This window comes from Hesperophylax consimilis, chromosome 19 (assembly GCF_061612785.1).
Source record: "Hesperophylax consimilis isolate HC1 chromosome 19, BYU_Hcon_1.0, whole genome shotgun sequence".
Taxonomy (NCBI): Eukaryota; Metazoa; Arthropoda; class Insecta; order Trichoptera; family Limnephilidae; genus Hesperophylax; species Hesperophylax consimilis.
In genome coordinates this window covers 30,428,278-30,448,830 of record NC_142854.1, presented here as the reverse complement: position 1 = coordinate 30,448,830, position 20,553 = coordinate 30,428,278, and the positions used below count along the sequence as shown (strand labels likewise).

The window sequence follows — 20,553 nt, the reverse complement described above, 5'->3', positions numbered from 1 at the left end:
ATGTGCAGCTATACAATTAAGTACAGTAAATATATGTGAACTTTATGTAATATTGAAAATATAAACCTACAAAAATGAACACAACAGTTAATCATACTAAATTTAGAGGTACATTACAAGAACAAAACCTGGTTCAATTTGGGCTACAAATATTTTGACGCGAGTGATTTCTTGCGAATAACGCAGCTGATCTTCAGTAATTCAATGTAAAACAAAAAAATACATACCGTTAACTTAAGTGGTATCTCGAAAACTCGTCATGACAACGTATAATAGGATTTGGTATTCGAGTATATTAAGATTATAGAATAAAGAGAAGAAAATTGCAATAATATTATCGTAAATCGCGGCGCCACAGAGCGAAATCGACCGCAGTTCTATGACACGATATTCATAATATGTAGTAATCGTATTCCATTTATATTTCTAGTCTAATATGTACACTTTGCTAAAAAAAAGGTTCTTTCAATATTGCCTTTCCTCAGAATGCATCATAGATCTATTTTTCAATGACTTCTGGCTATTTTGAAAATGTAATAAAAGCACGGAATAAATCAAAATTTATAAATATAGCGCTGTGGTTTTAAGGACCGATATACGGTCTCATAAATATGATTTTAATATATGTGGGCGAGTTGCCTACCCCCCGCGCGATTTAACCCAGAATATGGGAAAGTACTGCGATACGCGGGCTGGCATTGAACAAACGTGGCATCAATAGTATCTCCTGAATATTATTTATTGTTTGAATCAGCACGTGACATTTTAAAACAATCATTTCGTGTATGTGAATTGGTAATGTCAGGAAGATAAAAATAATTTCTGCGTTCTATGAATCCTTGTGCGGTTTTTGAAATTTGTTTATTATATTTTATAGCAGGAACAGAATAATATTTTCTCTACAATGTAAGAATGCTATATTTCAAATGTTCATTCTAAAGTAAACATGAATAACTACATTTGGTACATTAATAAGGTTATTTTAAGGTAAAGGTGCGTAACTGTCAACGTGTTAAAGATGATTTTTCTGAACAGGAAAAGTTACAATGGTAATTTCATAAATGAGGTATTTCTTCAGGGAACATGAATAAATGCTGTAGGAACACGAATACGGTTTTCAGCCAGTATGGGTGCGTAAGTGCGCTGTTAAACGTGACATTCGTGAGCAAGTGTAGTTACAATGGGAACATGAATGCGGTTTTTCTCCAGTATGGGTGAGTAAGTGCCTCGTCAAACTTGATTTGTCTGAACAGGAGAAGTTACAATGCGAACATGAGTGAGGTTTTTCTCCAGTATGGGTGCGTAAGTGCCTTCTTAAACTTGATTTGACTAAACAGGAGTAGTCACAATAGGAACATAAGTGAGGTTTGTTTCCAGTATGGATGAGTAAGTGCTTTGTCAAACGTGATTTGGCTGAACAGGAGAACTTACAATAGGAACATGAATAAGGTTTTTCTCCAGTATGGGTGCGTAGGTGCCTTATTAAACCTGATTTGTCTGAACAGGAGTAGTTACAATGGGAACATGAATGAGGTTTTTCTCCAGTATGGGTAAGAAGATGAATTTCTAAATGTCCCTTTTGAGAACATAAATAGCTGCAGTAGGAACATGAATAAGGTTTTTCTCCAGTATGGGTGCGTAAGTGTACTGTTAAACGAGATTTGTCTGAACATGAGTATTTACAATAGGAACATATATGAGTTATTTCTCCAGTATGCGTAAGAATGTGACTTTTTAAAGATCTCTTTTGAGAACATGAATAGCTGCAATAGTAACACGAATAAGGTTTTTCTCCGGTATGGATGCGCAGGTGCTTTGATAAAATTGACTTGCGAGAGCAGGAGTAATTACAATGGAAACAAATATGAGGTTTTATTCCAGTATGGGTGCGTAAGTGCCTTCTTAAAGATGATTTTTCTGAGCAGGAGTAGTTACAATGGAAACATGAATACGTCTTCAGATCCGTTATCAAGTCTGAAAAAGATGGCGGAACAAGCACAATAAGTAGGTATCTAAAATGAAACGAGAAAATTATTAAAACTTGTTTAGACAAACCAAAAACCATTTTACCTTTTGCTCTTTCAGGGTGCTTTAAGCATTCTTTTTTAACATCGGGCAGATCTATGTCTATTTCCAAATAAGGGATTCGCTCTCCATTTTCTTCTCGGGGTCCAGGTTCTGCCTCGATGGGTACAGTCTCAACTTTAATAATACCTGGAATAATATAATAACAAAACATTGATTATATGATGTATTTCATTTTTCAATTCGTCGTGGGTCGGTGCAATAAAAGTGATTTATTGTAGAATTGAATTATATAATTTAACACAGATCCTCCTGATAAGCTACTTGCAGTATGTTAGCGGGTACAAATTCCCATTTCATGAAAACCAAAATATCGGATAAGTAAATTGTGTGGATATATAAGCGGAATACATTATTGAAGGGGTGATTATTTTCTTAGCGATTTCTCAAGCGATTTTTGGCAGATTATAGCCATTTTGCAAAAATGTTTTGATTATCACTATTATCACTCATAATATGCCACATTTAGGCAAACTAAAAATATGGAATAAACGGCGAAAGGTGGATTCATTGCCTTTAAGCCGCGGTAAGCAGTTCATGTTTCGATATTAATATTTTGAGGAATGAAATTATTTAAATAATATGTATAATGTATATATTACAACCAAACGTTCAAGTGGTTAAAAATACAGTTTAAATAAGGATAAAAATTAAACCTTTAAAATTGCTGTTGCTGCATAAGAATTTAATAATATTTGTTTTCTAATGACCAACAGTTGTCCAGTTATCAATGGTTCCAAACTTCGAAACAATTACAAACCTGACAATTTAAATTAAAAAAAACATTAATAACCGTTTAAGGACAACACTAGAAAATAACGAGAAGGGGGAATCGGACTTAAGTTAACTTTCTTTCCTCCAGGGTAGGCAGAGAGGAAAGACCGTTATAAAACATGTTCTCGGCGCACATTCACTTTTTATTTATTTATTTATTGTTTTTTTTTATTTTTTATTGTTTGTTTGTAAATATTACATAATACAATTAATGAACTTAAAATGTCCAACTAGGCGATTGCCCGTTTTAGAACATTCCAATATGATAATGTTTTTACATGTAAATTATAGTAAATTATAGTGTTGACTATTCTGTTGTTAAAATAATACATATGTATATTCATATTCTAGAATACTTTCAGTTATACCACGACATATTTTACTATTGTTTAGCTGACATAATAAACTAAAGAAATATTAATAGATAAAAACAAGAAAATGAATTTGAAAATGAAACTGAATTGAAGAAATTCTGTTGGTAAAGTAATACAAATGTATATTCATAATCTAGTATACTTTCAGTTATACCACGACATTTTTTTTTTTTTACTATTGTTTAGCTGATATAATAAACTAAAGAAATATTAATAGATAAAACAAGGAAATGAAAAATAAAAAAAATAAAAAATGAAAGTAAAGAAGGAACTTTTCCTTTAAGGAAAAATATCACGAAGAATTGAGCAATTTTCGAACTTTCTTTATGTAAAAATACAGTTCCTGTAATGCTAATATAATACCAATATAAATTAAAATGTAAAGAAGAATGTAAAGAAAAACAAAATTTACAATTCAATTACTGTTTTTTAGCATATTCTCGCATTCAGCTCTCCCCAAGACCAGAAGCCAATTGTTTACCTGCATACGCAGAATATTAGTACTCTTTGCCTTCCATGCATCAGGTATGAGATTGAGCAGTTTAGGGCCTAAGTATGAGAATTGTCTCTGTGCTAAAGATGAGGAAGTGGTGGGCGGAACTGTTGGGTTTTTTTTTTGCATGTCTTGTATTATGACAGTGGTTTACGGAAGCTAAGTAGTGCCTCTGTTTTTGAGTATGTAATATGATTTTCCTCATGTATAATTGTCTTACATCAAGAACACGAAACTCTGCGAACAATGAATCCCTGGGGTACCTGAAAGGTTTTTTCAGTATAACTCTTATAAGCGATTTCTGGGATTTAGCTAAGGGATCGAGTATGGTTTTAGCACAACCTCCCCAACCTAAGGAAGCATAGTCTAATATGGAATTGCACATTGCAAAGTAAATTCGTTTCAAATCATTTAGACATAGAATATTTCTTATTGCTATAAACAGATGTGTAAGTTTCCTGACCTTTGTGGAAGTAAAGGCTATGTGTTTGTCCCATCTCAGAAATTTATCAATGATAATTCCGAGGTATCTTATATTGTCCACACATTCTAAGGTATTGCATTTACATGTAATAATGTCGTAACAATGGTGTATTCTAATGTTAATAATTTCTTGTGGTTAACCCGCTTGAGTTGAACTGAAGCAGATGAATTTCGTTTTATCCGAGTTTAGAGTGAGGAGATTACTATCTAGCCACTGTTTAACTTTGTTTATGCCAAATTCAGCTTTACTGCAAGACTCATTCCAGGTTTTGCCTTCGAATAAAAGTACTGTATCGTCAGCAAATGTAATAATGTGGTCTGCAAATGAAGTATTACATAAGTAATTTATATAAACATTAAACAATATTTTCTTACTACATGTCTGACTCTTGACATGAACCAACTCAAGTATTCGATTCATTGATCGTGACTTTCTTTCGCGGCCGTCCTTGAATTCTACCAAACACTTCCACGTCTTATATTTTCACAACACGAATAATTCGTTTATTCGTTTATCATGCACAAATCATCTAAGCGTCCCGTTCTTTATCTAAACTATTACGTCACTGTTAGTATAATACGGGTGACGTCATCCTTCCATTCATTCCGAATAACCACATTTTTAACACCTTCATAAAAAGTTTAACCACACTCAGAGATTGTATGTCTACAACATTCTGTCTTCTTCATCCTTCCTCTACCAGTTCCATGCCTCACAGTCATACATCAAGGTTCATTTCAGCATTCCATTGTGGACTACTAGCTGCACTAATTTGAAGATTGTTTTAATAAGTGCCGACCGCATACAGTCCTCAACAAATGAAGTTCTTGCATTTACCTATATGTCAATATACGCCAGCCTTTTTTCCATCTCTCATAAACATACTTCCCAATCCACAAACTGATCCACTTGCTCAAAGTTTTTATAATTCACAACTATACTGCACACTTTTCAACACTCTATTTCAAAACCGTTTGAATGAAATAAAACTATATTGCACACTTATCAACACTCTCTTTCAAACACCATTTGATAGAAATAAAACTATTCTGCACTCTTTTCAACACCCTCTTTCAAACACCATTTGATAGAAATAAAACTATTCTGCACTCTTTTCAACACCCTCTTTCAAACACCGTTTGATAGAAATAAAACTATACTGCACACTTTTCAACACTCTATTTCAAAACCGTTTGAATGAAATAAAACTATATTGCACGCTTATCAACACTCTCTTTCAAACACCATTTGATAGAAATAAAACTATTCTGCACTCTTTTCAACACCCTCTTTCAAACACCATTTGATAGAAATAAAACTATTCTGCACTCTTTTCAACACCCTCTTTCAAACACCGTTTGATAGAAATAAAACTATACTGCACACTTTTCAACAATCTCTTCCGAACACCGTTTGAATGAAATAAAACTAAATTTTACACTTTTCAACACGCTCTTTCAAACACCATTTGATAGAAATAAAACTATTCTGCACTCTTTTCAACACCCTCTTTCAAACACCATTTGATAGAAATAAAACTATTCTGCACTCTTTTCAACACCCTCTTTCAAACACCATTTGATAGAAATAAAACTATTCTGCACTCTTTTCAACACCCTCTTTCAAACACCGTTTGATAGAAATAAAACTATACTGCACACTTTTCAACAATCTCTTCCGAACACCGTTTGAATGAAATAAAACTAAATTTTACACTTTTCAACACGCTCTTTCAAACACCGTGGCTTTGAACTTAATTGAATTCATTAATACATTTTTTTGGCACAAGAGAGAGTAATAGTTACACGATTCATTACACGTAAGTAAAACTGTAATGGCATAATCAGTTTAAAAATTTCTTAGTTTGTCAGTTTACAGTAAAGAAATATTTCAAAGGTAAAATCAAGAGCACCGATGGACGACAAGAATGGTAGAAGAAAACAGGTGGGTGTTCTAACTGCGTCCATCTGAAACACATCCATGATATACGTAATGCAACTTACTAGTTGGATGAACACCGTCAGCATACTGTAAACATTCCTTCTTCACATCTTGGAGGTCGTTTTGTATATCTGTATACGCCATTTCACCTGAGCCTTCTTCCTGCGACCGTGGTTCAGTCTTGATGGAAACACTATCTGGGTTGGGAAGATCCATGGCACTGCTGTGATAGGGTACTGTTTTGTGATGGTAATTGTTTTCAGCTGAAAATAAACAAAACCTGTTACAAAACCTCTCTACACAAACATTTCATATAATTTTCATCTGAAAATAAAACTCGAGTCGACTCAAAACATAATATGGATTGTGTAAAAGCATATTCTTGTAAAAAACTTAGATGTATTAACTAACTAACTAACTAACCATCACGCCGTTTCCCCGCTGGGGTAGACAGAGAGGACGGACCGCAAAACAACTCGGTCTTGGCACAATCTTTTTGCCTCATTCACATTCATACATACTCTTCTATTATTCTGACTCTTGACATGGCCTGACTCGAGTATCTGATTCACTTGATCGCGCCATGTCTTCCTCGGGCGTCCCCGACTTCTGCTACCATTCACATTTGCATCATATAACCTCCTTACACTCCTTTCTTCGCTCATTCGCTCTACATTCCCAAACCATCTAAGCGTACCTTTCTTAATCTTACTCATTACGCTGACATCAGCCTTGCACTCTTAAATAGGTCTATTGAAACTATAAACTAAGAGATAGAAGAATTAAATTAATTAAGCCCATACCCAATTTCTACCGAATTATAACAAGTTTTTCGATAACTGTTTGAGTTTTTAAGTTCCGATTCCGAGATAATGTATATACATTTGTTATGCCGAAACGTTAATTTTATGAAATTTCCTCGATAGAAAAATCGAAAAGAAAGGTCCGTAAATTATTAGAAACAGATTTTGTTCTGTTATTTTATATGTTATCGACATGAAAAAAATCACAGTGTATGATGTTTGCTCTATTTCAAACGAGTCGTGTTTTAGAAAATACTTTCACCATTTTCGCTTAATTATTATCGTTTTTTTTAATATTAGCGCGCTCCCTCTAACATTCGTATTTACATATCTCCCTTTCAAACCATCTTTGGGCGTTTACTACGGTGCCGAAACAGATAGAAGATTCATTTTTGAATTGAATTTCATATTGAAAACATTTGTTTGTGATATTATAGACTGCCCCACTTTTCTTAGACTAGTTGCATTGTAAATGAATCCCTAAAGAGAAAGAAAACAATATTGGTTTGTGAATATGACGGTGAAATATAAAACATATTGTATAAACATAAATATATTGTGTGTAAATGCTAGACAAAAAAATATTAATGATTTGTACTAAATGGAATCCGGTAAACTCTTTCACTCGGGTTCAAGATTAGATGAACTGCATTACTAAAAGCTAGGTTTTAATATGTGACAGCGGCTGTAAGTCAACAATTAACAAACTTGTCCGCTCACGTCCGTCACGACACGTGTTCACCTGGTTGGTGTTAGGTACCGCAATATGTTATAACACGAGTGTTAAGCAATATATTCTTACAATAAACAAGCGCAAAACAAGGAGTTGAGAAGTTACTTAGTCATTATAACTAGAACCTACTTACTTAAAGGCGTAGTGCGGCGGTCACTTCTAAAGCGTTGAAGCAAAGTAGAAGCTTCTCAATTATAAAAACTATGCTTTAAATGTGTTGGTTATTGAAATAATCTCAAGTGACATAAATTTAACACCATTATTGTAATGTTCATATGAAATTTAAAAAGACGTAGCAATAATAATTAATGACTACAAGAGAGCACAAGATACGGAGACGCCATAAATAAACCACTCTCTAGATCGATATCTTCGGGCTTTTTGTATGGCCCCATTTTGTCACCCCCTTAACCACAGACGACCACAGATAAAACGGTCGTTTGGTCCAGACAGGTAAATATATTGTGGACCATAAATAAATCTCAAGGCCATTTAAAAAAGTGCTAACATAGACAATATAACTGCACCCAGCTAACATTGTTCATTCACTAGCCCAAAAAAATTATATTTTTAAAATAAAAATATTGGAATGCAGGAAAAGGAAAATAAAAAAAACCCACAGCTATGCACACATAAAAATACTTTTTATTTTCAAAAAGACAATGGACAGTAATACAAAACAAGGTCAGTACAACCGATGTATTGAGCATTGATTTACTATTGAAGTAGAAGATAATACTAATATATCTAAACAAAACATGAAACAGAACAAGACTCAGAAAAATAAAAAGTAACGGTCTCAACTAGGAATCGAACCCAGTCTTACTGCAACAACTTAATAGGATTTAATTTGACCTTGAACAAAAATACAAGAATATATACACAAAATACATATTCAACAAATTTAAGAATTAATTATTATTGCCACAGCACTAGAAGTTATTCAAATTCTCATGCAAGGGTTTCATATAATTTCCACAGCTTTGTCGTCAGCAAACATCATGGAAAATGCTGGTTAAATCTGAATACTTACATGATGTAATTCTGGAGAGGTTTAAATGACCTTGTTTGATGTAATCGTGGCTTTTTTTAGCAGTTTTAGCATCCTAATACGTGGTATAGTATCGCGTCGGAATACGGATAGGTCTGAAAAGGAAAATTAATTAAATTATTAGCCAATGAAGTACATTCAGGAATCAGGAACATTGTATCAAAGAACGAGAGGTTAGTACCTGTATTTAACAACGGGTTCGGTCCTTCTTTCAGTTGGTGGAGATAGACAGGATATTATATGATGACTGGAAGATTAAGCGTTGCCAAGCATTCTTTATTAATCCCAAAAGTACCGCATTTTTGCTTTCAAATGCGAAATGACACCCACAAACAAACGCATTTCTTGCTGCTTCTTGCTAGCACCGGATTATCGAATCCGTCTGAGCAACCTTTAACACAATACGGCATTAATTTATCACCTTGAAGAATTCTAGCACGCAACATTATTTTTAGATGGGTTAGACGATTTTCAAAATTCAAAATATTTACGCTAAAAACTTCAACTGACTAACTTTCGAAATGGCGTCTTCGAAATTACCGTTAATTTTTATCACAGCATAACACATGCTTAGCTTCTCTTTCTGTTACACAAGTCCCTATGGTAGAGAGCGAGAGATCAAACTACAATTTTTGCTCTGAGCCAGTGAGATTTGAGCTTTCAGCCACAACAGCTTTGTCTATAAGAATTTGGGTTGGGAATAACTCCTCCCATCAGGGTTACAAGGTCAGACGGGAGTTGTACGCCCCTGGGAGACGCCGACTAACGTTAATCTGACGTATCCACTAGAGACGGTCGATATTTCTTTCAAGGTTAACCTTTCCCTTATTGTCCTAAAAAAATACACGCGTTCCGGTGCTGTGTAGTCAATACACATCTTAAAATAAGCGATTTAAAATCGGAAAAATATGAATATGTATAGCCAATCGCTTATTTTTATTATATTTTATTTCAAAAGTGATAATAATTGTAATTTAATAGCTGAAAACATGAAAAAACCATCGGCAGAAGCTAAAAAAACGTGCGAAGAGTGCTTATCTAATGACGGTCCGTGACCGAATGACGGCTGGTGGGCGCTGGACTACATGCACACAGCTTTGCGTGTTTACGCTGCCAGTCTTGCAGGGGTTTCAAACTTAATTTTTTTTTTAAATGAAATAAACAAATTTGTAAAAAGAAATATTATATTGAGAAACTAAACATAAAAAATTCCACATGCATTATATTTAAATATAACAGCAAAATTATGTAAGAACAAAACAATACAGCGAAATTAAAAATAATAAAAATTTTAAACCAAATATATTAAATTGTTAATCTAAATTGCATCGACATTGTGGCAGAAAATATATTTTTTTTCTTTTCTGAGGCTTGTGCATACAGATTTTTGACAAATATGACAAACTATGGTGCTTCTTTTTTTTGTGTTGTATGGGCAAAATCTGTAGGTTTTCGACGGTGCTCGGGACACTAGTACATTTCTTGAATCACTCGTAATATCATTCGTAACAGCAGTTGCCGGTGGTGTTTCTTGATAATATGACAAAACTGTCTCGAAAGCATCTTGTTGTTGTTTGTGAAATTTGACCGTGCTGTTTTTTCTTTTCATTACATTGGGCTTAGCCAACTCTAAACCTAGCTGTCTTATGAATAATTTCGTTTTACTTCTATTATTTTTTTTCCACTCCGGATACTTTTGAATCCATAATAAATATGTGTTCAGTGCAGCAATGTCTAACATTTCCATGAACAAACGAAACGGCCATCTTCTTGTCGACCTTACACACGAATACTCGGAGGTCATTTTGTCCCCTGTGTCAACGGCACCCTTGGTTTTATTGTAATGTAAAATTATATCCGGTTTTTTTGTATCGGTTTGGCTTATTTCATTTCCAAGGAATTGAGTTGACAGCAGCAAAACTGCTTTATTTTGCTGAGGCACATATGACACAAGTGTTTTATTTGATATAAAACCAAACTGGCTACTATACAATGGCCTTTCTTTTGATGGCAAAAACTCTTTAGGGATTTCCCTCTTATTTTTGCGAAGAGTGCCAGTTATGGTCAGATTTTTAGATAGAAGATTGTCCGCCAGTGGTACTGACGTAAAAAAAATATCTGTGGTTATGCCTATATTGGTGCCATATTGAGGTTCCACCAATTCCATAACGACACGATTGCCTTGATTTATTCCTCTTTTATTATTTATCATACCGCTGTATATTTGCATGTTACATATATATGCGGTTTTAGCATCTGCAGCGATCCATATTTTGATGCCATACCTGGCTGGCTTTGACTTCATATATACCCGAAATGGACATTTACCTCTAAACGCCGCCAAACGCTCATCCACGGTTATATCAAGCGATGGAGAGTAATTTGATTTACATGCATCTACCAATTTACTGAAAATCGACTTAATTGGCTCTAGCTTGTCTGAAGAAGCTTCAAATCTCTCTCGTCTTGTATCTCTATTATCAAAACGGATCTGACTATATATATATTTATGAACCTGTCTCGAGACATAGCTGCCGTGAAAACGGCTGACAAAATGGACTTTCACTTGTCCACAACTCATTCAAACTTAGTTTTCGGGTGCGATTTCTGCCAGAAGCAAGCATTATACCGATGAAAGCATATAATTCATCTTCGGATAATTGCTCAATCATATTCCCGGGTAAACGCCTCAATTGACGATTCGTTTCTTGGCATATTTCTGTCACCATATCTGCGCTTATAAATAAAGCAAACATTTCTCTTACTGTGTTAGCTAATAAACTACCATTTTTCAGGCCGGAAGTTTCATTGACAATATTGCATTGCCGACGTCTCGATGATGATGGTGGTAATACACTCCATTCGAATCCATGTTTTGAAATCAGTATTTCTCCCTCGTCTTCATTTTCACTAGTCGATTCCGAGTCCGATTCTTCTAAATGTTCAACCAAATCTTCAGTATCTGATATGTCATTGTTCATTTCAAACTCAATATCACTATCATAATCAAGTTCTTGCGCTATCTCTTCTTCTGTTAAATTTCTGTCAGACATTATTCTTCCTGAAAATGGAAGGGTTTTTGTAAATAATGTAAAACGCAGTATTGCTTAGCTGAATATTATAACGAATAAGAAAAAAAAATGTAACATTTGAAATAAATATTCAAAAATAAATCTTAGATCAATGATTAAATGACGAAAGCGCACGGATAAATAGTTACGTAATACACACTTTTCAATACTATAATATAAGGTAATAGTATAACACAGTATTCGGAAATAAATGAAAAAGTACTTACAAAAAATTATTAATTTAATTATCGAACGGAAATAATGATTCACTTTAGTACCCCTGCACAAGTTGGTCACGAGACGAAGCTACACAATGCGGCCGTAGGTATCGATGGTCTAAATAGAAAAATAGAACTGGGGACAAGTGGATTTCTCATGTGCACGCATAGCGAAGTAAAGCGGGACATCAATAGCGTGTCATTTCCTCGCACACTCTTCGCGTAGCAATGGCACACGGTTGATTGTATTGGTATATTTGCTCCCGATTTCTTACAAAAAACTCTGATTTTTAATTGAATTTGAAAACTATATTAAATATTATTTTTTAATTCAGTGCATAAATGTATAACGGAGGAATACCTAAAATCTGAACCCAGAATTTATTATATTTATAGAGTTATTAAAGATATTAGAAGCAATGTGTAGTAAATACACACCACAGATGAGGAAAGGTTAATGTAAATTTCTCTACTATAAAAATAATAATTATAATTTTTAGCATTAGTTAATGAATTGCATAATTTGCATGGTGTTTGGAGATTCATGGTATCTACATACAGTGAAAAAAATTGTAAGAGATCCCAAAAAATTATTAATCACAAATCTTTTTTTGGTTTATAAATGTATATTTATTTGGTAGTTACTTTTGATAGGAGCCAATGAAAGCTAAAAAAAAATTTCGCATGTTTTTAATTATTTCTTGCTAAAGCAATCCCGATGAGTTACAAAACTCACTGAAAGACTGGAAGAACTTATAATACATAGGTGGGAGTTAATAATTACAATTTTACATTGATATTTTGATGTCAAAATTACAAGTTGCACATACGAAACAGTACAAAAATAGAAAAATATAATATTTTTACTAATAAAACTTTTACACAAAAAATAGTTTTTACATTACAGTTATTGTACATGTTAGATTGTCACCATAGATATCATGTCTCAGCGATCACTGTACGAGTCGGTCGAGCGTGCGAGCCCACATACAATTTAATATTTAATGTCATTTTCCCTATTTACAGAATAAGGAAATTTATTTTTAAATCAATATTTAGCTTCTAAATACCTAATGTATTTTATTATAATATGTTTGTTTTATTGTAACAGTTAGTTTTAATGGTTAAAATAATTTTTCTAGTCTCGGCAAAACGCACCAAATCGTCACTAGTAACAAGGAGCTTACCTTTATTTTCGACAGGGTAAATTTAGTAACTAAATAACTGTTATTACTCAGAACCGATACGCTTTTTTATTAATTAAATAAATCGCTTTTAATTGACTTATGCGTTGTAAAATATCGGCATCTCGTCACAATTTTTATTGAATGATGCAGTATGTAAAAATTGAACTTTTACGCAATATATTGAATTTTTCCTTTTTTTTAACCACTCTGCTATTTTTGTGTACTTTACAGCTCAAACTGCAATCGATTCATCAACTTCGTTCTATCTCCTTTTGTATTACGGTAAGATATATGTGATTTAAGCAGTATTGGAAAGAGGAAACACTGCGCTTTTTATTTGCACACAAACAATTATATAAAAAAATGTTCATCTTTGCAGATTTAGCAGATTTCTGCCTAAAAACTGCTAGTAATTACTAAAATCGACGATAGAATCAATTGCACCGAGATCGTTATAATATGGACTAATAGGCAATGCTTGTAAATCTTCTACATTATGTACAGTACCAGTAGACAATGCTGTTTCTGCTCGTTTGGAAAGATCTAATGTTCTGCGTTGACATATAGCTTTTCAGAGTCATTTGGTTGGCATTGTGTTTGTTTCGTAGTGGAAGTCAATTTACATGTCTTCGTATTTATCCTACTTTTTTAAGTTGGCGCAATTGCATAGCTTCAACTATAAACTGAGGTTCTTTGATTGGCATATTTCGCATTAAACGGAATCAAGGAGTTCCGGTAGTAGACAATCCATGTAAAATCTTATCAACTTTGTTTCCATACATTGTTTCCAAAATGCATCGTCCTTTCTGATATATTCTACTTTCATTGTATTTTCTTTTCCAGTCCAAAGGCCGAACAAACACTTTTCTTTGCCTGTGACACGGAGTTGTCCTTGTATTTGGTAATACCACGAGTGTTGTTTATTGATGACCAGCTGGCCTTTAATTAATTTCCAAAAAGTTAGTTTTCTTTTACGTATAGCTTCGTCTAATCCCATTTTAAATGCTGTTATTGGAAATTTTACTTCTACAACCTGTAATGGTGTAAAAAGTAATGTAGCAACCTTCCAATGCTTACAAAAACGGTAGAGCAAAGATCTCAATCTCATGATTGTGAGATTAATTTTCTGTCAAGTAAGGTGGGAAATCAGAAATAATAAGAGTAAATACTTAATAGAAATTATATTGAAACCATCAAAAGTTACAACAAAGGAGTACAAATAATAACCATGTAACAATAGGAATAAAAGTAGGCACATACCAGATGGACTCCTGAACCAAACTAAACTAACTTTACGTGGTCGAGAAACGAAGGAAGAACAACGGGTGGCGAACGAAAACTTGTCTCCGGTAACGGGGAACGGACCCGTGACGGAAGACAGGACATCCTTCACTTAATGGAGACGGGAGGGCGCAAGTCCTTCAACGCGCGCCTGTAGGATCATCAAGTCCGCAGCACGTGGCAAGCAACCAGACTCGTCTTACGGAGCCAGGACATCCTTCACTTAGTGGAAACAGGAGGGCGCAACTCCTTCAACGTGCGCCTGTAGGATCATCAAGTGTGCAGCACGTGGTAACCAACCAGACTCGTCTTACAGACTTCGGGAACAGCAATCCGTTCCTTCGCGACGCGGGGATACTCAGCCATCAACTTCTAGCCACAGCTAGGACCAATCCATTTGCGGTTTCACAACCGAAACACGAGTACTACAAATATGACCACCGGCCAACACTGGATAAAAAAGCGGGATTCCATAATCACCACTAAAAATAATAACCAACACGAACTATTCGTGATAGGAAAAACACCCCGCGCCCTTTTTAAAAGAAAAGAATGACTTCTATTCACATGATTAACTCAGATTAAAACACCTTAAATGGCGAGTGACTGGATCACCGAGCCGCTGGCCAAGCAGACCGGGGAGGAAGTGACCAAAAACAAAACTGTCCCTCCTTCCTTAAAAATATTGCCAAAGTTCAAAAAAAAAACACCATAGACAAAATAACCCCAATTAAGCAAGAACTACACTTGTCACAAAATATTTATGTGACAAACCATATCCTCGGTAACGCCGTCCGGCGAAGCGCCTAAAAACGGGTACTCCAAATCAATGTACAGTCCACAAGGACTAATTGTCACATTTTCTTGAACGGACAGTTGTTGAAGAGCCACCTTTTCACTGTCGATTCCATGCCGAATGCCTGCTACATTTAACAGACTTTTTGGATTTTACATGTTTTTCACCAGCGGTCCGCATTTAATATCTTCCCTTCTTTTGACTACAGTTCCGAATAAGGAAGCCGTTAACATATTCCGCCTTAGTTGCAACCATTCACCAGAATCTCTCTGTAAAATGGTTTCTTTTTGGATTTTGTCCCGGTTTATAATATTTTCTCTTAAATTCAAAAGAAATTCTTCTTTGCTCTTCTGGAAACATTTTGGTAGCATATCTGGTTGCTTGACATTGACACCATGAATTTCTTCATTTTTAGAAATTTGTTGAAGAACACGATTCTTTTTCCTCATATACCGTTGTGTATTTAATACTCTCTTTTGACGTTTGGCTTCAAGAATATTCACACGTGTGCTAGGATTATGATAAAAAGATTTTTTTAAATTGCACAGTGGGGCTCTTGTATTAAAAGAAACCACAGCACCATGGCATCGTGCCTCATAGGACTGCCTCATTGCAAAATTTATCCTCTTTCCACCTATGAACTTGGCGATTATGCCATTAAATCGTTCAACGACATTACTATCCACATCGTGTATGAGACTGCGTGCATGTGCACCGACAGCAGATGTTATCAAAACGATTCTTAGCCACAGCGGGCTTCCTTTAAGCATCTTCAATAAGCTGGAGTCACCCGTCTTTTCCGCAGAACAAAAATAATTTCTACACTTGTCATGGTTTCCGAAAACGTGATAGGGTGAATTTATAATGTCTTTATGCAAATTTTCGATTTTTTTCGACAAGGGAATGTTAGAAATTTTATTGTATTTGATTGAACAGGTAACAGCCTTACGGAAAGACATAATATTACTAATGCTCAATAATTTTCTCAAATTCTTGGGATATTTTGTGTCAGTGACAAGAGAGCGTTGTTTTGTACAAAAGTTACGTAACACGTGATTTCTGCATTCGATCTTTTCCACTGTATTGTCCAAGTAAGATCGGGCCTGCAATATTTTGGAATACGTGCTGGAGTCTCCATCTGATACTAGCCGAGCATAAATTAAGTTGTATTCTTTAATCGACTCCCCAAAACCCTCGAGAAGAATATCTGACTCCATGCCGCTTGAAGAGCCGGTGTAATTTTTAAAACATACATGTCCTTTAGGTTCAGTGGCTTTTTTTCTGCTCGAGCGCAAATACAACAATATTTGTTACGAACTGACATAAACAATACCTTTCCAAACTTCTTTCAAGTAATTGCCGCTGCTCCTGACAAAGAGGAATAGTTTGTTGGGTATGATCTCTTACCCCAGGATCTATCTGAAATCACGTCAATCATGGCGGTTCCATTTTTGTTGACTCTTCCTTCTTTTAATGCTGCATCCCTTTCTTCAGCAGCTGCCAACGCCATACAATCGATAGAAGTTTCCTGCCATTTTTCGGATACTTCTGAGTGTATTTTCGTATACTTTGGAGACATTGTTGGTATGTCTACTGCTGCTAAAAACTCCTCCAACTGGTACTGTCCCCCACCAATTGCCATAATCCCAGACACCGCACATCTATTAAGATCCAAAGATGCACAATCATTATCGGTCGAAAGAAAGCTTTGATAATTGCAAAAATTGCATTTTATTGTAAATTTAGAAATAAGACCAGTTCTTTTTTCGCTTACTATTTCCAAATTTCTCAGACTACATCCAAAATTTTCGCAAAGTTGACTAAATATTTTGAGTTTTTTTAGAAACATATCAACGTTAACCAATCTACGGCCTTCAATCAACATCTCAGTCTTGAACGGTTGACAAACTTCCACCTAAAAGAAAAAAAAAGTATATTTTCACATTACTTCTTCAGCGTAAAATGATTCATCATTCAAACATATATTTTATATAAAATAGAATTTTCTATTCAACTATGTTTCTCTTTATATTGCTTTTACATACCTCGTATGAAATTGGGAAGGAATCAACTTCAATATCATGAGTGCTAAGCCCGAAAGTTGAGGAATCCCAGGCGTTTGTATCTGGTGTAGTCTCTTGTACATCCTGTAAGAAGACTATTTGTTGGAAGCTTTGCATGTAAATATGTACGGTCATTATATTATATTTGGCAAAACAAACAAATGGCTGCCTTCAAGGTAAATCTGCGGTGGCTGGTTTTTACAAACTATCTTGACCTTGCTTACTGGTTGATCGATACTCTATGGTATCTATCTACTCTATGGTATTTGCCAAGAGTGGTTTATTTATGTGTGGCGTCGAGAATAATCCATTGGATAATTAATAATAAACCGCTCGACTTACTTAGGTACGTACTCGCAGTCTAAATCAAAACAGCGAAACCTACGTACTTCAAGCACCTACTTGTCTACTCGCGACAATATTATCGCGCAGTCAGTCTGGAACATTACGAGAACTCGCCAGAAGGTTCGAGTCTACCGCGTAGGCATAATTGCCGTGACGCCGAAAGTTCGCGAAAGGTCCAGATCGAGCGAGTGGCCTCGATTTAGTTGCCATTTAACTACCTGCTGTCGCCACCGGCCGAACAATATAAATAGGCCCGACGCAGCGAGCATATTATTAGTATTCAGTATTTACTATCGTCGGCTGCACCTAACTACGAGTACTACAACCTAGTTTCGCGAGCATTCCATAGTATTTGTGCATAAATAAACGTGAAATATTGTGATTGTAAATCAGCTTTCAACTAATCAATAAACGATATACCTGAGTTGGAGAGATCTTTCATTTATACACCACTATAACCACATATGAATTTGACAATCGAACATTAATCGAATATTAAAAGATATTATCACTTACAATAATGTGATAACTAGTCTATGTTCCGGACTTAAAGGCTCACGTCTGCTTCGCTTTACTAATTTGTGTTGTAGAAGTCCTAAAAATTTGTCCAAATTTAATTTAACAAATGTCCTGTTTTCTTCCTTTTATGATTAATGGGACGCACACTCCAACGTCGTTTTTTCCTTATTTTTTTCGTCAACTGTGCGTCTCCTATTGCAGCGTATGCTAGCCCCAGAATTGACAAAAACATTCCACATGCAACAATATCTGATGAATTTATCGTTTCAATATTTATTTATATAAAACAATAATACTTTTATAAGATGGAGGAAGAATATACTCTCGGTTGACAGTTGACATAGACAAGTGACAGCATAGTTGATTTATGTGACAGCGGCATAGTCAATTTTATGGACGTATTCTATTCTATTCCTTTTCCAATTATAAACGACGATCTAAAATATTACGGATTACCGCACCGGCCTATTCTTACCGCTTATTCCTATTATAAACGGGCCCTAACTCTAGTTTCAGCTCAATACAACACAAAGTTCGTTATCTAATGTGGCGGTAAATTGACTATTTACAGAACCAATGCACATTCAAAATAAATTTTACCGTGACATATTTATATGTTAGCCAATTGAGTACAATCTGCCAACATCTGTATTTTCTAAGGCGTGTTCGCTATTTGAGATATTATGTTCTGCCTTTATTTGGAGGATTTCAAATTTCAGAGCTGTCGACCGGAAATCGAAGGGACACGGGTTCGAGTCCCGTTGGCGTCATGTATCTTTTATCAGGAGATTCTTCAATGTGGATGAGTGTTTCAGGCGAATAATTATTGCTTGTAAAATAATTGTTATCCTTTGTGCTATGCATAAAAGTCTTGTCTTAAAAAAAAACATTAGTTTACCAAAAAAATAATAATTCAAGTCATTTAGTTTATTTTAACGACAGATTTATTGTTCATCTCAGAACAACAAGATTTCACCTGACATTGGATGTCCTAAGAAAATGACCTTTAAAGAAAAATATTTTAAACTCATTTTCGCAGGACAGCACTTGTCAGATGGATCTTTCTTGTTGTGAGGGAATAATTCGACGTTGCAAAAAATTTTTATTGTTAAAATAATATTTTAGGCTAGTGAATGGGATAAGGCACCGAATGAGAATTACAATGCCTATTGCTGGGCGTTTTTTAGTTTTCTCTATCCTCGTCGGTGGTGTGTGACGTATTTTTTGCGCAGGAATGAAATTTGTCTTAAATATTGGCATATCTATGGTTAAATTTAGGACCAATTTGCTCAGTACAAAAATCACGAAGATATCGATCTAGTGGTAAACACGGATAAAACCACTGTGTATTTACAGGTATATCTATGATTCACGTCTTGCATCTTGCAACGTTGAACAATACCATTGTTACTCCGCTTATCTGAAGTAATATTGTATTAACTGTATGATATTTGTGTTCCATTTATACAGTTTTGTATCACTTCAGTGACCATCACTTTTATATCCTAAAGTTAATCCAATTCTTGCATTTCTACTTTTCTAGTGACGTTTCTTCTAAAAGTTTGAATTGTCGCCTTGTACGTAAGTAGGTTAACCTTCCAGCGGGCGCGTTGAGAAATTTCCCTTGAGCGTGCGCTTGTCGTAAATTTTACGTCTTAAAGTTTTCTCCATGTAAGTGGTGTTTTCTTTATACAAATGTTAGGGAATTTTTTTAAGGATATGAAGAATGATAATAGGCAGTACTTAAAACAAAAACAAATTGACTTTCTTAAAAATACGAAGCAACACTCAAAACATTTTAATATTTCAAAACAAAATTTGTTATCGACCTATTTAGTCAGAATCAATATTCCCATCCTTACAATTGTTACAAACCACCTCAACTGAAGAATGGTTCTTGCATGTAAAGGACTGGCAACGGCAACACTTCATTGATGCTGAGGATCTTTTCTTATCCAGTGCACATAACCGACAAACACCGAGTTTTGGAAAGCTTATGTTTTCTTCTTCTGTCAACGGTTCAATAGCCCTACCGTAACTCACTTTGAGAAAAACATTTATATCTTGCGGTAAATGTTTGACATTTGATTTGACTGTAGCATAGCTCGAAGCTCGATGCTTGCAACTAAGTGGAAAGAGTGGGGGAAGCGATAAGGCGCGTCTGTCGCGCCCGCTGGAAGGTTAGTGTTATATTGACCAAGTAAAACCTAAGCCCCTTAATTGGAGCATGTTCATTTTAAAAATATGTCACATTTGGAAATATTCGCGATATAATATACTTAGTTACCCAAAACCAAAAAAGTTTTCACGGTACATGTGTTTGTTCATTGTAAAT

General features: G+C 34.9%; 2 protein-coding genes across 2 annotated transcripts; both read right to left on the bottom strand.

Moving 5' to 3' along the window:
• Nucleotides 1–252: 252 nt before the first annotated feature.
• On the bottom strand, nt 253–6,407 carry LOC149415119 (uncharacterized). The gene is made up of 3 exons (XM_089643279.1): nt 6,214–6,407; nt 2,071–2,214; nt 253–1,974 (listed from the first exon to the last, which is right to left on the bottom strand). Exons 1-3 carry the CDS (start codon nt 6,365–6,367, stop codon nt 1,118–1,120), a joined length of 1,155 nt encoding a protein of 384 aa, XP_089499405.1. The 5' UTR covers nt 6,368–6,407; the 3' UTR covers nt 253–1,117.
• Nucleotides 6,408–9,096: 2,689 nt separating this feature from the next.
• Nucleotides 9,097–11,791, bottom strand: LOC149415118 (uncharacterized). Its single transcript, XM_089643009.1, has 3 exons — nt 11,596–11,791; nt 10,288–10,658; nt 9,097–9,129 (listed from the first exon to the last, which is right to left on the bottom strand). Exons 1-3 carry the CDS (start codon nt 11,789–11,791, stop codon nt 9,097–9,099), a joined length of 600 nt encoding a protein of 199 aa, XP_089499135.1.
• Between the last annotated feature and the right edge of the window lie 8,762 nt (nt 11,792–20,553).

What these genes read in the sequence shown, in the direction of transcription:
- LOC149415119 (XM_089643279.1), bottom strand. Translation starts at nt 6,367, where the DNA reads ATGGATCTTCCCAACCCAGATAGTGTTTCCATCAAGACTGAACCACGG. An exon ending in TGACGGTGTTCATCCAACTA is followed by an intron (nt 2,215 to 6,213) that starts GTAAGTTGCATT and finishes ATATTATTCCAG; the next exon opens with GTATTATTAAAGTTGAGACT. An exon ending in GCACCCTGAAAGAGCAAAAG is followed by an intron (nt 1,975 to 2,070) that starts GTAAAATGGTTT and finishes CATCTTTTTCAG; the next exon opens with ACTTGATAACGGATCTGAAG.
- LOC149415118 (XM_089643009.1), bottom strand. Translation starts at nt 11,791, where the DNA reads ATGTCTGACAGAAATTTAACAGAAGAAGAGATAGCGCAAGAACTTGAT. An exon ending in AAAACATGGATTCGAATGGA is followed by an intron (nt 10,659 to 11,595) that starts GTGTATTACCAC and finishes AAAATAAAGCAG; the next exon opens with TTTTGCTGCTGTCAACTCAA. An exon ending in AACAAGATGCTTTCGAGACA is followed by an intron (nt 9,130 to 10,287) that starts GTTTTGTCATAT and finishes ATTGTGTTAAAG; the next exon opens with GTTGCTCAGACGGATTCGAT.